The sequence below is a fragment of the Andrena cerasifolii genome, chromosome 2 (genome assembly GCF_050908995.1).
Source record: "Andrena cerasifolii isolate SP2316 chromosome 2, iyAndCera1_principal, whole genome shotgun sequence".
In the NCBI taxonomy this organism is placed as follows: domain Eukaryota; kingdom Metazoa; phylum Arthropoda; class Insecta; order Hymenoptera; family Andrenidae; genus Andrena; species Andrena cerasifolii.
In genome coordinates, this window is record NC_135119.1 from 1,949,752 (window position 1) to 1,965,617 (window position 15,866).

A 15,866-nucleotide genomic window follows, 5' to 3' on the forward strand; every position below is an offset into this window, starting at 1 on the left:
CGGGCGGATTGGATGGAACCGAGCGGATTGAATTTTTCCAAGCGGCCCGAAAGAAACCGGGCGGCTTGGAAAGTAAGCGGGCGGGCCCTAAGAAACCGGGTGGCTTGGAAAGAAACGAACGGTCCGCTCGACCTTCATTCGGACCGTTCGTTTCTTTCCAAGCCACCCGGTTTTTTAGGGCCCGCCCGCTTACTTTCCAAGCCGCCCGGTTTCTTTCGGGCCGCTTGGAAAAATTCAATCCGCTCGGTTCCATCCAATCCGCCCGGTTTCTTTCGGGCCGCTTGGAAAAATTCAATCCGCTCGGTTCCATCCAATCCGCCCGGTTTCTTTCGGGCCGCTTGAAAATAATTCAAGTACTTGGTTCTGTCCGAGCCGCTCGGTTCTTTCGGGTACCCGGCTCGGCTCGGTTTTTCAAGCCGAGCCAGGCTCGGCTTGCTTTTTCCGGGTACTTGATCAGCTCTACACCGGAGGCGGTCTTACTGGCGTCAAGGGTGGCCTTGCCTGTTGAAACAGATATCTACCTGCCAAAGGTCTGGCTTAGGAATGGCAGGCCCAAAGGCTGGACAATTCTTTTCCGTCAGAAATGCTAGGTTGGTACATCTGCGGTATCGATGCGGTTTCATGTAAACGCATTAAATTTAATAAAAAGACAAAACTGGATATTTAACCCATTCATTGTAGAGCTCATACGTCGTGCGAGCAAGGGTAAAATAAGTACTGTGCACAGGATAATTAAAATATAGAAATGGGAAATTATTATGATCAAAGAAAATATTTATAACACCCACTATTTCCTAGCTGGAACCCATCTGGCCATCCGCGCGAAGAAGGAAATGCAAAATAAAAGACTATTGAAGGTGAAAATTGACTCATACTTTTCCTACTTCACATTGCCCACAAACTGTAAGTAAATTTTATGACGTTTTGAAACATTAACGGTACGCTTCGCGATACCACAGATGTACCTCGCATTTGTGACGGAAGTTATTGTCCAGCCTTTGGGCCTAACCCTCCTGGCGTAGCCTCTTGGTTGGTAGGTATCTGTTTCAACAGGCAATCAGGGATGCGATGAAACATTTTCTGTGACCACTTGTTTTGCGTGGGGGAACACCTAGAGGAGAGGTGGTAAAGTGTGCGTGAGACGCCACGGCCAATCAGCTTCGCCGGGAAATATGTTATCGATGCTGGGTGGCCGCAGCATCACTAAAGTCGATTTCATATATATTGGCTGGTGAGTTCGGTTTCACGAGCAGCGCGCGAGGAGGAATCAGCCACCACCACCTGACGACCGTGGATTGGCAGTTGAAGTTGCTGGGCCCCCGAAGGGCATGGTGAGCAACGGGACCGCTACTCGGCTCCGCCTGAACGTAGCCGTGTGGCTGTTGTTAATTCTTAGCGTAATAGTTGTGTGCGAAACGAAGCTGTGCGTAGACCAATACGAGTTGAAACTATCGAGAAAGAATCAATGTTGTGGCCAATAAAACTCCGGAATTTTTTCGGACCTAACGCACACCTATTTTGATGTATGTATTTCTACGCTAAGAACTCGGTTTGGCCTACACGTCAGGAGCTTGGCGCTATCCCCACCACATCTGACTCGCTCTTGTCCTGCGAAGGCGAGAGCGAGATGGAACAAGAGCATGTCAGAGGGACTGAAAGCAAGCGCGGAACGGTACGAGACAGATTGTCTCGCTCCGTTTTTCGTACGCCTGATACTCCGTCCTTTGCGTGCGGGCCAGGCATGAGCGTGTTTAGACTCGCTTTCATTCCATCTCGCTCTCGCCATCGGCAAGAAAGAAGCGAGAAACAACCACTCGGAATCTCGTCCCGTCTATGTAGTTAAAGTGGTGGGGATGATTCGCTGCATGTGTGCGTACCTCACGGGCACCGAATCCTCACCGCGCGACGAGCAGGCGTAGCCCGAGAGAGAGTGAGAACGTAGAGAAAGGAGCACCAAGGCAGGCAAGCGGTGTGGTGGAAGAATACCCCTCACGAAACTCCCAAACCAATATATATGAAATGGACTTTAGTTCTCGCTTCTTCGACCAGAAATTAGCACTTTATTTGTATTAACAAATGAAAATCATAATTCTCTATAACCTATTTCGGAGTCATATTATTTACTCCATTGCTCTCGACGTTCTGAGGCATTAAACGTATACGTTGATATTCAGTGGGTTAAAAGTTATTTTTTAAAGCTAATCTTTTGTTTTTCATGTGAATAAATGAGTTTGTTCTGTTATGTATACTATCTCTAGTCTATTAAGTTTACTAAAACGCCCTAGTTTTACAATATTTTTTTTACATAATATATCATGATCTAAAATGTTTCCCCGTGTTTGTCGTACAGTGCCGACCATCCAACTGTAGTGCAGTACCGACCAATAGACTGTCAACCAGTAAAGACCAAATTTTTCTTATCTGTAAGTTCGATCTATTAGCAACTCAGATTAATTTATAAGATGTTCATTTAGCCTTCCTTCTACCTTGTCCGGTAGAAAAATAAAGTAAATAAGTAAAGATAGGTATGATAACCTAACAAATGAAGAAGTTATTCAGTCCGTTATTTGCAAGCAAAGTTGGGAATTAACTAAATAAAAAATTATTTAAATAAGGATCAAATAAAAGTTACTTTAACTTTAGATTATTCGACAAATAAAGTTAATTTTTTTATTCGGCGAGAATTTATTCGACGGACAAAGTTAATTTTTTTATTCGACGAGAATTTATTTGATGAATAAAGTTAATTTTTTTATTCGTTATTCGAAATTTTATTTAAATATAGATTTTGCCCATTTATGTTTGCGAGGAATTAATTGAAAAAAATTGGGTCCAGTGTACCGAATGTGAAGGTTGAGCACACGTCGAATGCACAGATTAATTAAGTATTATACTTGCGATGATTGTACAAATAAAATTTGAAAAGAATCTTGTATTGTATCAATTAAATGCCTTTTTATTAACATTGTTAATCATTTAGACCTAAAAACCTACTAATTTAATAATTGATCGATACAGCACGACTCTCCCCTAAGTAGTTCTTTTTGAACGAGTTTTGGTACATACAATTTTCTTTTCAGCAATTTTTTAATAGTAAAGGATAGGTAGCATGGACTGAAGACATCGTGTAACTGAGAAAAAACAAAAGAAGTACAACAGTACGATAAAATAAGCGGCAATCCATCAATTTTACAAAATGTCAAGTTCTTTATTTTTCATGGTATCGGTATGAAAGTGACATCAATGGATTTCTGGCATTCTCCCGATTTAAACACACCATGTAAGTCGGACTATTTTTAACGAAGTTGGCTTTAAATTCTGCAAATTATTTTTTTTTATGTAATTGCGTTAATTATAGCCCGAATTATGACGTGTTCGATATTATTTTCATCGGAAAAACACAAACACTCGATTGGTCTGGGTTAGGTTACTTTTGTGAAAATCCTACGAGAAATGTGGAACTTGACATTTTTCCTTTCTTAATGGCTACTACTATCCCTGCCTTTTATGTTTTTTTATGGTCCCATTGATCTCGGCCATCTTGCGTTCAGTCGCGGAGGTCCCCACATTCTATGTAAACAAATGATAGTAGTGGAGATGATTTTTTTTTACAATTTAACTACGGTTTTATATTGGGAATCTTAGGCTCGGTGCAGACCAGCGGTTTGCGACAGTTTGCCGCCGCGAGACGCGCGTGAAATTTTTCTAGCAGTTCACATGAGCGGTTTTGCAACGCCACGATTCGCGTTGAGCGTTTTCTTCTCAAAGGAGAAGAATAGTCCTATGTTTATGGATTTGAGAGAGACATTTTCTTGCGTTAAATAAACGCAAAACGCTCGTGTGAATTGCTTGATATAAAACAATGTACCGCTTCGCAGCGTACATTTGCGGTGAAGCGGTACGTGCGTTCGTCAAAACAAACGCAAACATGCCGCCTGGTAGCGGCTCAAATTTGCGTCACGTGTGAACTGCTTCATATAAAGGCTTCCCCAAACCAACGCGAATTTCGCCGCGCGGAGCTGATCCACCGCGGATCAAATAACACTACCCATAAGCCACTACATATAAAAAACTGCTGACTTATCTGATCCGCGGCGCGGAGCGGATATTCGCGTTGGTTTGAGGGAGCCTTAAAATCTATGTTCTGCCAAAATGCGGCGGTAAAGTGCCGCGGCGGCAAACTGCCACAAGCCGCTCATTTGCGCCGGGCCTTTAAGATGGGATTTCCAATGCGCGACCCGCCGCCAGCCGCCGCGGCCGATCACGGGTACGAAACTCGACCTTTAAGTAGTCGAAAGTCATTGGCCAAGACGTTGGGACCCGCGTAGGAGTAGCACCATTCACGAGCCTGGAGTAGCGGCACCAGCGCAAGTTAGTGGCCCCGGAACGTTGGTGCTTTTTTCAGATAATCAGACAATAGTTTTCTCACCCTTAGGGCGATTGGGCACGAATGAAACATATTATTGTTCTTGTCTTGAGTCACTCTATAAACCCACCAAGTTACGTTCCAATCGCTGAGTGCAGGTTTGCGGTGTTCCCTTGTGGGGCATTGATGTAATAATTGGATACGTGTATTGCATGCACAAATCCATAGGTAATACTAACAAGTCTGGGATACCCTCGCGCGTGTTCACTCTGTCTTAAGCTTCTGACATCAATATTTGGAAGTAGATGTGAAATATAATTTTGATACCATTTTAAGAATTTATCAATGAAAATTACAATAAACAAAGGGGTCCAGTAAATTTTGTCAAAACAAAGTAGTACACGTGCTAAATTCTTTTGTTCTATTCTCATGTCAAGAATGAAACTCGGTGTTTTGTAACAAGATGATCGAATAAGTGTATAATCACTGAGTATTCACAAACTTGCGAATTTCAAATATAAATAAAGGTTAAATTAGAAAATTAATCCTGGAAACTGAATATTAGCCAAGAATAACAAACATTTCAAGCAGAGAAATAAAAAGTTTCAAATAACAATAGTTTTACAATAGAACCTCGGTATTCGCTCGCGAATTTCATCTGCCACATTCGGTCAAGAAAATGGGAGTTGTGATTACTTAGCAACGAGAATAAACAGAGTAGAAAGGAATAGCAGAAGGGGAAACGCAGATTGTACTGTTCTACACATGATTGATTACCCATATAATTGCAAGAACTTTGATACTTGCACCCATTTTTGCTTCGATTTTTCTTTGGAATTATCGAGGTTCTACGGTATATACATTTATGATTCTACGTTGAACGAACTGAGGCAAAGAGGAAATCCTTACCTTGTAAGCATCCGGTATGTTAACAGGTTCTCCGCTTTCGGCGACATATCCAACAATTCCCGTGCCCCAGGGAATTTTGATCTCGTCCTTTTTCTCCATCTCGAGCAGCGTTGATCTCGAACACACGTCAAATAGCTTTGAAACCAGGCACCTGCTCCTCGAGTATCCGGTTTCACGATGTTCATAGTTCCCGTTGCCCGTTTTCCCTGCGTTCACGCTTCCAACAGGATTATTCGAAAAACGGGCATGATTCTGCGACGAGGGCATACAACCACCACCTTTTTCCCCTTGAACGAGAAACAAGGAACCACGGTCGGCGTGTAACAGGGTGCTCACGTTTTGCAAGATCTTGTGACATAAGGACCTCACATCCAGCTCGTTACAGATATCCTTCACCTACGGTTACATTAATAATCAAGTATTTCTCTGTAATAATGAAGTCAACACAATTTACATAATTTTTGCAGCTAGCACACACGTCATACTTAATTGCAGTAAAATGAAAACAACATTTTCCTATTGCAATGTTACTGCGTGCAGACTTAAAAGATTATCACGTAAGGAAATTAATTTGCTTCGCAGCAGTGACACTGTTTTTGATTCTACGAAATTTTCCATTTAATTACATTCACCGCAATTATACTAATTTTCTGCAACTGGTGTCAGAGAATGTTTATGAATAAAATATTACAGTTGTTCACTTTTGTGTTATTACTAACGTTATGTAATCAGTACACTTTCAATCCATAGCTAGTAAACTTCTTTATATTCCGCACGGTATTCGGCCACACGTGGGATTATATTTAAGGGCTGATTCTAGACACCAGAATAAGACGAAAATCAGGAATAGTGGTACTGCGGTAGAGGCTTCGTTCGTTAGTTATAACTGTTTAAAGATATGCCTAAAAACAGGCAACCTTAGTAAAAGTCAGGCGAAGAGTTGAGCAGTGGTAGTCAAAGCCACTGTCGCACGGGGTCTCTCGACTCACGAGGGGAGGACGCGAATGAGACGACCGATTTTTTAACGAAACCATGCAGAAAATTTTGCGATCGATGTGTATAAACAAATTTCAGAATATTAGCTGTGAATGGCCAGCCATTTTTATATAAAATGGCTTTAAACATTAAAATTATAAAGTAGTCGGATTGATTTCGTTCTTTAAATGGGAGATCTTGGTGAAAGGAATACAAGTCTTATATGTTATTGCCATAGGATCAATAATTTAACCAGAAAATGCAATTTTTGTTGTAGTATAGTCCGTTAACTAAAGTCCATTTCATATATATTAGCCGGTGAGTTCTGTTTTGCGAGCAGCGTGCGAGGAGAAATCAGACACCACCACCTGACGATCGTGGATTGGCAGTTGAAGTTGCTGGGCCCCCGAAGGGTATAGTGGGGTAACGGGAACGCTGCTCGACTCCACCTGAACGTAGCCTTGTGGCTGTTGTTTATTCTAAGCTATGCGTAGCCCAATACTAGATGAAGCTATCGAGAAAGAATCAATGTTCTGATCACTAAAACTCCTGATTTTTTTCGGACCTAAAGCACACCTATTCTAACGTATATATTTCTACGCTAAGAACTCGGTTTGGCCTACACGTCTGGAGCTTGGCGCTATCCCCACCACATCTGACTCGCTCTTGTTCTGCGAAGGCGAGAGCGAGATGGAACGAGAGCGTGCCAGAGGGAGTGAAAGCAAGCGCGAAACGGTACGAGACAGATGGCGCGTTGATATATACTTTGTCTCGCTCCGTTTTTCGTACGCCTGATACTCCGTCCTTTGCATGCGCGCCGGACATGAACGTGTTTAGACTCGCTTTCATTCCATCTCGCTCTCGCCTTCGGCAAGAAAGAAGTGGTGGGGATGATTCGCGGCGTGCGTACCTCACGGGCACCAAATCCCCACCGCGCGACAAGCACGCGTAGCCCGAGAGAGAGTGAGAACGTAGAGAAAGGAGCACCGAGGCAGGGAAGCGGTGTGGTGGGAGAGTACCCCTCACGAAACTCACCGGCCAATATATATGAAATGGACTTTAGGATTGTGGAGAAGAACTTTTCAACAGCCGTAGTAGCCTAGGTGCATCCCGAATTACAAGCCCAGAATCTTTTACAAAATTATATATATTGTACAATAAGTGTCCCAGAATCGTGTGGCTAAGCCGCTTGTCGTACATTTTGTTGCGGCTTCTCAGAGGTAAGTAACCCCAGACTAACCTAGACCTAACCTCGTGCAACAGTGGCTTTGTTTACCACTGCTCGCCCCGGGCCTGAGTTGCCCCGCGCGCACCGCTCCACACAGATTGTCTACTTTCAGGTATATCTTTAAACGCTTACACCTTACAAACGAAGCCTCAACCGCAATATCGTTATTCTTGATTTTCGTTTTATTCTGCTGTCTAGAATTACCTCTTACATTTATTACCACGTGTAGCCGAACACCCGGTATACACAATAAGTTAATCGTCGATCAAAGATTACCAAAGGATACTACAGATAGGCAACACTTATTCAGAAGGTCTTATAGCGGTTTTAGTTACAGCAAATTATCAGTAACTCGAAATAGGAAAAACAGTTTCATAACATAGATAAAATGATACCAATTACAATAAAATAACTTTATAAAAAAATATATTATGTAATCAATTGTACGTATCCAATGTGGAATAATCGTTGCTCAACAATACAAACTATGTCGGACATAAAAATAAAATATGAAAGTTTCAAAACAGATATTACATCACGTAACGTAATTATAAATTTTGTATTCGAAGGTATCCGACATCCATACGTCGTGTATTACAGAAGATAAAAACTGAAATCAGATTGATACAGTAAATAAATGTGAGTATATACCATGTTTAAATAAACTAAAAATTTACTAGCCATGATAAAAATTACGTTTCAATTGTGTATGCTTTTAACGGCATGTAGGTATGTTATGTATGTTATGGATTAATGTGAATAACTATAATATTCACCGGTTACTTGTTCTGAAGTTCAAGTACAAATAAAATGTAACATGCAACAGTAATACTAGTACATTATTACGTAAAACAATATGTCTAACTACATATAATTTTTTCCCATTTGTCAGATAGATATTCAATATCATCTATAAAAAAAAACTGTTCACTTACTACTTGCTCTTCCCATATCCTAACCACATCATCTAAATTCTAATTGTAAGTATTTTTCATTGAAATTTTTTTATAAAAAAAGTGGTCAGCAAATGCCATTTTAAAAAAGTAGCAGATCAGTATTAATTACAGTACAATGGAAATATCTGTTAAATTTTGGGGGAAACAGATTGAATATGCAACTTAAGAAATCAAATCTTCCGGAACCGGGCATACATTTTGAATCAATAAAAGGACTTTATTTCATTATCCACTAAAAACTTGACAAAGACTTTTCGTATGCCAATAATAAATTAAAAATGGGATATACTGAAAACGATTTACGCCCTATTGTCAATATTACTGAAGCTATAAAATCTCGTACACCGGGCACGATGTAGGAGCAATCATCATACTGCTAAGCAGGAATCAAGAAGAGAGTTCGGTGAGGAAGGAACTGTGGAATGTGTTTGGTTGCCGCTGCCAGCCACCCGTTGCTGAAGTTGAAACCACTATTTGCCTCCCAAAGTAAATAACAATCCCTGTGATTTTTTTAAAGAAAAAAGTAAAACATTTTATTTTTTTTGCTCTCTTAAAAGGTAGTTACATTATACAATTTTTACAAAAATTTACATAAAAAAATAACCAAAAACATCTATAGTATAGCTAGTTTTACGAGACCCTTTTTTCTTGACGCGCTCCGCGGTGCCAAGCGGCATTTTTACAGAAGTCGTCTGAAACAAAAAACGCGAAATTTTTCTTAAACTATACAAATAAATATAGCCTTTGTCGTAGCGTTTTTTTTTTAATTGTTTTCTCATAAAAAAGTGGCTGTTTAAACTAGAGGCGGATCCAGGAGCGTTTCTTGGAGGGGGCGAAATGTGTAAAAGCACACAAGTACATTTTTTAACTTTCTCTTACAAAATCTATAATTTGCTTGTATTTATATTTTAATAATTTTATCTGATACTATAGCCTAAACAATTAAATTCATATTAATTATTTATGCATCATAAAAAATCAGAATAACTACAGTACCTGTGACTAGATAATCTGATTTATAAAGAAAGCAGGACTGTGGATCTGATCGACTTACATTTGTTTCAAGAGGGGACAGGGGTCCGGTCTTAAGCCTGGTTCACATTTGTTACCGCACCGCATTCTGTTACCACAACCTGGTACCTATCTGACCGGTCGTGGTTACAAGTGTAGACGATGCCTGACGATTCCGAGACATTCGTCGGAACGGCTGAACAAAGTGACGAATCACAGTATGCAGTAACGGAACATCGTTAGATAGGTAACAGAGCGGGGTGCGGTAACAAATGTGGACCCGGCTTTAAGCGCGACGCGACCGCGATGTGCACTTGTCATTTCTTCGTTGTACAATTCGCAATAGCATTATTTCTACATATTTTCAGGCGATATTCTGGAAACGTTCTCACGCAAATTGTGAACCGCTCGGCAAATATACATTGGTAACACATTAAGTATACAGGCTGTATATAAAAATGTGGGACATTTTTCAAGGATCCGTTCCACTCAGCAAACTAATAAAAAATATTGGTATACGCATACGTCCAATAATGTTTAGTTTTGCAGTTATAAGCATTTTTATATTCGGTAAAAACATATTTTAATAAACACCCTACATACGTAACAAGTTTTTCAGAACGGGACATAATATTTTTATATTTTATTACTCTTGGGGGGGGGGGGCCTATCGCCCTATGGCCCCTCTGGATCCGTCCCTGGTTTAAACGTAAAGTATCAATTCTTCTGAAATAATCACTCGTTTTTTGGCTTCAATAAAAAAATACGCATCAGAACAAAAAAATATTTTTGGTCCGCATTTTACATGTACCTACAGTTTTGAGAAAAACGCGTTTAATATTGTACATGCTGTTAAAACAGAGAAAAAATATAATTTAATAAACTTACACCGAGTCGCCAACTCCAAAGTCATACAGTTATCCTTCCGCAGAAGCAGCTGCCTCTAAAATATCAATTTGCTCCTGTCTGCGACGCAATCTTGCCTCCCTTGTATCATTTCTTGCGCGGAGCTCTGCATTGTCGTCCTCTGTATTCACATATTAGTGAGTATACTGACCTACAGATATTTTTATTGCCAGTACAATTTTTAAAAGTGTTTCTGCGCCTTCATTAAATGTACAAGCAGCTGCATACGCTGTGAATTACACTGTAAGAGTGCCCCACTGTACATTATTTTTTCTACTATTCTTCAGATGAGATTATTACAGCTCCCATTATTATTCTGCGTAAAACCACCGACGTACCGCTCCAACAAAGCGTCTTGACTCAGATCCTTGTAACTAGGATCAACAGCATCCAAGACATCTTTAGAAAGAGCCGTGTATTCGTATTTATATTTTTGCAATTGACTATTGGTATCTCTACGCCGCCAACTGCACCATGAATTGGAACCCTCGATGGGCGACCGTCATGCTGCGGTCGGTCATCTGTTGAACTGAAGCGGCAATATGTCGGCCAAATTGCTTTCTTCATATTTTCCACCAAGTCAGAATGTCTTCAAAAAGCTAATCCGTAATAAAGTGTTAATTTGTTTAACATGTTAGCAACTGTGACAATTTGTTCTTGCTACCAATACCCTTATCTTTCATTTTACATTCACGAAGGCGGTTTCCCAATCTCTTCTGAACATTCCCGATACGCTCTTTTTTATTAATTGCTGTTTCTTCGTAAGGCACTGAATTAACAATACCTGTGAAGGTTTTCGAATCACCGCCCCCAATATAATTTACTTATGTATTTGACACTGTAAAGGCCGTCGCCCATTTCGCCGAAGCGCAGCGTGGCGAGCAAAGCGACATGTTTGTCGGCGCTGTTCTGTTATATAGGCGACGTGGTCGCTGCTGTTCTGTCATATGAGCGATGCGTGGTTGCCGCGCTTCGCTTCCCGGCGCTTCGGCCTAGTGGGCGACGACCTTAAAGCTTCTCAGATCTCCCAAATATTTCCTTTATGATGTCCACTTCCATTTCGCCTGCCGACCCTTCGTGATTTGCCAAGCACTATGTTTCACACATTTCTCTCCACTGAAGGAATTCAGAAGTGTCCTTTTCTTACTCCAATACCCGCACATTTTATAATATGAACTTTTCACTGTAATGTCGAGAATTTTGCAGCTACAATGACCAGTAAGAGACGAAACACCAAACAGAGAAATGACACCGCATTTTCTCCATGTTTCTTCTCCGGAAACAGTCAGTACTGTCGTGTCTTCATAATTTCTATTTTTGCACGTTTCCCTTTTTTCATCTGTTACAGCTTGTTGTATAAGTAGTTCACACGCAGACCTTGCAGCTGTGTGTATTTCTTGAATAATTATTTCGTACATGCTTTGACTGACACCATGGGAGGTGGTAAATTCATGACACCACAAAACTTTTGAGCACTTTTTCAATCCAATTCCCAGGACCCTCATTGCAAATATGAAGCGTCTGTTAATTTCGTAAACACTGCTTGCAAACGGATAGGAAGGAATACACAGGCCCTCACGACTGACATATTACCGAATGTTTAAAACCAACACCCCCTGTGCTTTAGGTACTGTATGCCCGTCCACATTTTTTACAGCTCACACGCTCTGATAAAGCGGAAACACGGTTATAAAATTTAAAATTCAGTACAGAATATTATTTTCCACCGATGTACCACAACACGCTCCGCAAATTTTAGTTTCTTCACAGACGTGCTAATGCATTCCTTCTTCTGCTCGGTTTAATGTCGATGCATGGGGGCTGCTTCTGTCTTTTTAAATATCTTCGACAACCTTCAGATATCCGCAGACCTCTGGATTCCTTATTACGCTCCATTTTCACGTGCGAAATCAACTGCTGTTCGATTCGCGGACTACTTGTAATGTACAGGGTCATCCGTTAAAACTGCAACCTACGCGCGCGCGAACAGACGAAAATGGCAACACCGCCTCACGGACGCATTCCACTACAACCATTCACCGGCCCGGCGTTCGGGGGGCTGCCAGCGACCGCTGGACAGCAGTGATGCCCGAACGTCGAAAATTTTAGGATCGTCTCTTACAAATTAATATCGCAAAGAGCTGTGCGGAATTTCTCGGCCCAGGTAACCGAGCCGCGCGCTCAGCGGAACTCAGGTCAAATCATTCGAACCAAGTCAAGTACTCGAATGTCTAAGAAGCTTAATCATTTATTTAAGCAAGCGTGAAAAAATTTGATCTTCTTGAATGATTTGAGCAGCTTGAAAATTTGACTACTTACGTACATTCGAGCTGCTCGAATTGAACTAATTGCTCAAATCCCTTTGAGCTACTTGAAAAACAATAACCTACTCGTATCATTTCAAACTATTTGATTAATCAAGGGTCTTATGAGCATAAAGTGAATCAATAGAGAGAGAGAGGTAATTTCGAGAAGAGAAGTGTTGCTATATTTTAAGAATAAAAAAAAAGTAAAATATGTACCTATAGGTGTTATTATGCGCGGAAATTAAATTTTGTGGTTCATATAATATTCATATAATTCTGTACTTCATTGTATATAATTGCTAATGTACACACATTATACATATGTCTGTATAAGTTCGAAAATTAATACTGATTTTAGATTCCGCGAATATAATTAGTGAGTACATATCAATTATGAACTGTGAGTGCGAGTAGGGAGATCAGGGCTAGTTGGTACAGGGGCAGGTTGATACACACGAATTATCTCGACACCGTATATATGTAGCTCCATTTGAGCGAGATATGTGAAGTTTGTTGTTCAATTCTTTCATACCTTCCAGCGTACGTAGCAGTCATTTTTTAACTGTTTTCGTTTATATAGAGAAAAAATAAATAGTTGTGTTCACTTTCCAATCCGTCTTGAGATGGTATAGAGAATTTTATAACCCGAATTAATTTGGCATCACATTGAGTCTATTGAAGGTAAAGTAATTACGTTTTGTTATTTTGTTTGTATGCTCTACATTTTTTTATGGACATGCTTGTACATAATGACTTCCTGTGGGGTAAGTTGATACGTTTTCTCTGGGGCGTGTTGATACAGTGTATCAATATTCCCCGATTACTTTTAATTGAATTTTTTCCTTTAATTTCTAGGGAAATGGTTCGAAATTATATCAAAAAGACAAATCGTGGCGAAATATCGCAAGATATTTTTGAAAAAGCGTGTGTCGTAATAGAAAAAGACTCAATATCATGAAGGCGAGGCGCGAAAATATACAATATTGACAAAATGAGTTTATTAAGATATATTAACAAAAAGAAGAAGACACCTTATGTTAAAGAAGACAGAAAAAAAAATAAAAATGTTTTTCCAAGTTTGTTAAAAAAATCTATTTCGTTTTTAGAATACGTCTTTGCTCCTTTTTAGTCTATATTGGTGGAAAGGTATCTAGATTAAAATTATATTTTTTAAATTTATTAGTTATTCATTAAACGCATATTTTACAGATGTATCAACATGCCCCAGAGCAGTATCAACTTGCCCCGCAGTGGGGTAAATCGATACATTTTGCCTTCGTCCAAATAACATTTTTTCATTCGTTTATGTATTTTCTCAAGCTTACTATATATTAAAGAGGAAGGACCAAAGTATATTTTGGCATATTTGTTATTAAGGAATTAATTCAAATAAAAAATTTAAAAAATTTAAAACAGAATATCGTATCAACTAGCCCCACAGTGGGGTAAATCGATACATTTTGCCTTCGTCCAAATAACATTTTTTCATTCGTTTTTTTATGTATTTTCTCAAGTTTTCGCTTACTATATATTACAGAGGAAGAACCAGAGTATATTTTAGCATATTTGTTATTAAGAAATTCATTCAAATAAAAAATTTAAAAAATTGAAAACTGAATAACGTATCAACTAGCCCCGGTCTCCCCTACATATTCGGTAATTAGACTCGTTCAAAATAATATATGCTTATATTGAATATAAACCTCGAATCAAATATCCATCCTTATTAAGTAATAGCTGTTATTATTGACTTGAATTGTCGAGTAGTATTGGAATTCTTGAGTAAGTCGAAATCGATTGAGTATCTCGGAAGATTCAAGTGACTCAGTTAAAATTAAGTGGCTTGTATGCAAGCAAGCCGTTTAAACATTCAAGCCACCCAAATCATTTAAAGAGATCAAATTTTAACAAACTTGTTCGAATATTCAAGCTATTTGAAGTATTATTTAGATAATCGAGTATGTAGCTCGGTTCGGAAACGATTTCAGCGTGTAGGCAGGCCTGATGTACTTCAACGATACCCTTTAATTCTGGATTAAGTGTCGCAGAATCGTGTCGCCATGCCGATTGTTGTAAATTTCGTCGTAGTTTCTCCGAGGTAAGTGACCCCGTGCGGCAATGGCTATAATCACCACTGCTCGACCCTTCTCCTAGCGTCACCCGCGTGACACCTGCACACGCGGACTGTCATTTGGGCAGAATATTCACAATCTAAAACGCTTGTAGGTAACTAAGAAACGAAGCCTCAACCGCAATATCGTTATTCTTGATTTTTGTCTTATTTTGGTGACTAGAAGCATCCCTTACATTTTCTTCCCACAGTAGTCTAACACCCTGTATATGCCCCCGTAATATTAAAAGTGTCGAGTTCCTCGATTTAATATTAATGAGACCGTGGCACGTTTTGATTCCTGAAATTTTCCGAGCTCAATTAAATCACGGCAAAACAAAACGAGGGGCGAGATCATAGGCGTCGCACAGTGGGCCGGTTTCACTTATTTAGCGCCATTTGGGTCTTTTTTTAAGATATCGGAATAAAATTGACGCCAAAAATATGATAAAATTAATCCTTTCTAATGATGTATAATTTAATATTTTTTTACATTTATTTATTTATTTTTCAATTTTTGTAACTTAATTGTGATAAAAAATATTCAAAACTGTTAATTTGGTACTTTATTTAATGCCCTTTTCGATGGTTTAAATCGAATGTTTGGAAACTTTTCGTTTCCAGGTTATAAGGAAAAGTTGATAAATAAAGGAATGCAGCCAAATATCGTTTTGTTTAAATTAAAGGCAAATCTTTGGGCTAAACATCATCTTTCGTTAGTAATTAATGTAAATAATCTATTAAAAAATATTTTTGAATACAGTTAGGAAAATTGCGACATTTTTTAAAATTGACAAGGAGTATCTTTCAAGTCCCAACGAGTACCGTATTTTAACAGGATGGAATCTTTTCAGTGCGCCTTTCTCTATACAGTCACGCAAGAATCACTTCCCACTTCGTCCCATTTCTCAAAATATTACTGTTTGAACCGTTTGAAATCAGCGTCGCGTCATTTTCTTCACGTTCATGCGTTGCATCCTTCTTCAAAGGAAATATTTAAGGAAAATTTCAAGAATCGCTGCAAACGAAGATACGTTTTTTAGATTACTTTTAACGTCAGATCCGCATATGTCTACCGTAAGAACAAAATTGAGTAAAA

General features: G+C 39.4%; 1 protein-coding gene across 6 annotated transcripts in view; it reads right to left on the minus strand.

The window, feature by feature from the left end:
- LOC143378484 (dual 3',5'-cyclic-AMP and -GMP phosphodiesterase 11) overlaps nt 1-15,866 on the minus strand; it is a 348,802-nt gene that overhangs the window by 41,500 nt on the left and 291,436 nt on the right. For all 6 annotated transcript variants that reach the window (XR_013088274.1, XR_013088275.1, XR_013088272.1 and 3 more), the window contains one exon: nt 5,276-5,671. Coding sequence is in view for 1 of the 6 variants with exons in the window: in XM_076830260.1 (XP_076686375.1) it covers nt 5,276-5,671 (396 nt within the window). In the remaining 5 variants the exon portion in view is untranslated. The remainder of the gene's footprint in view (nt 1-5,275; nt 5,672-15,866) is intronic.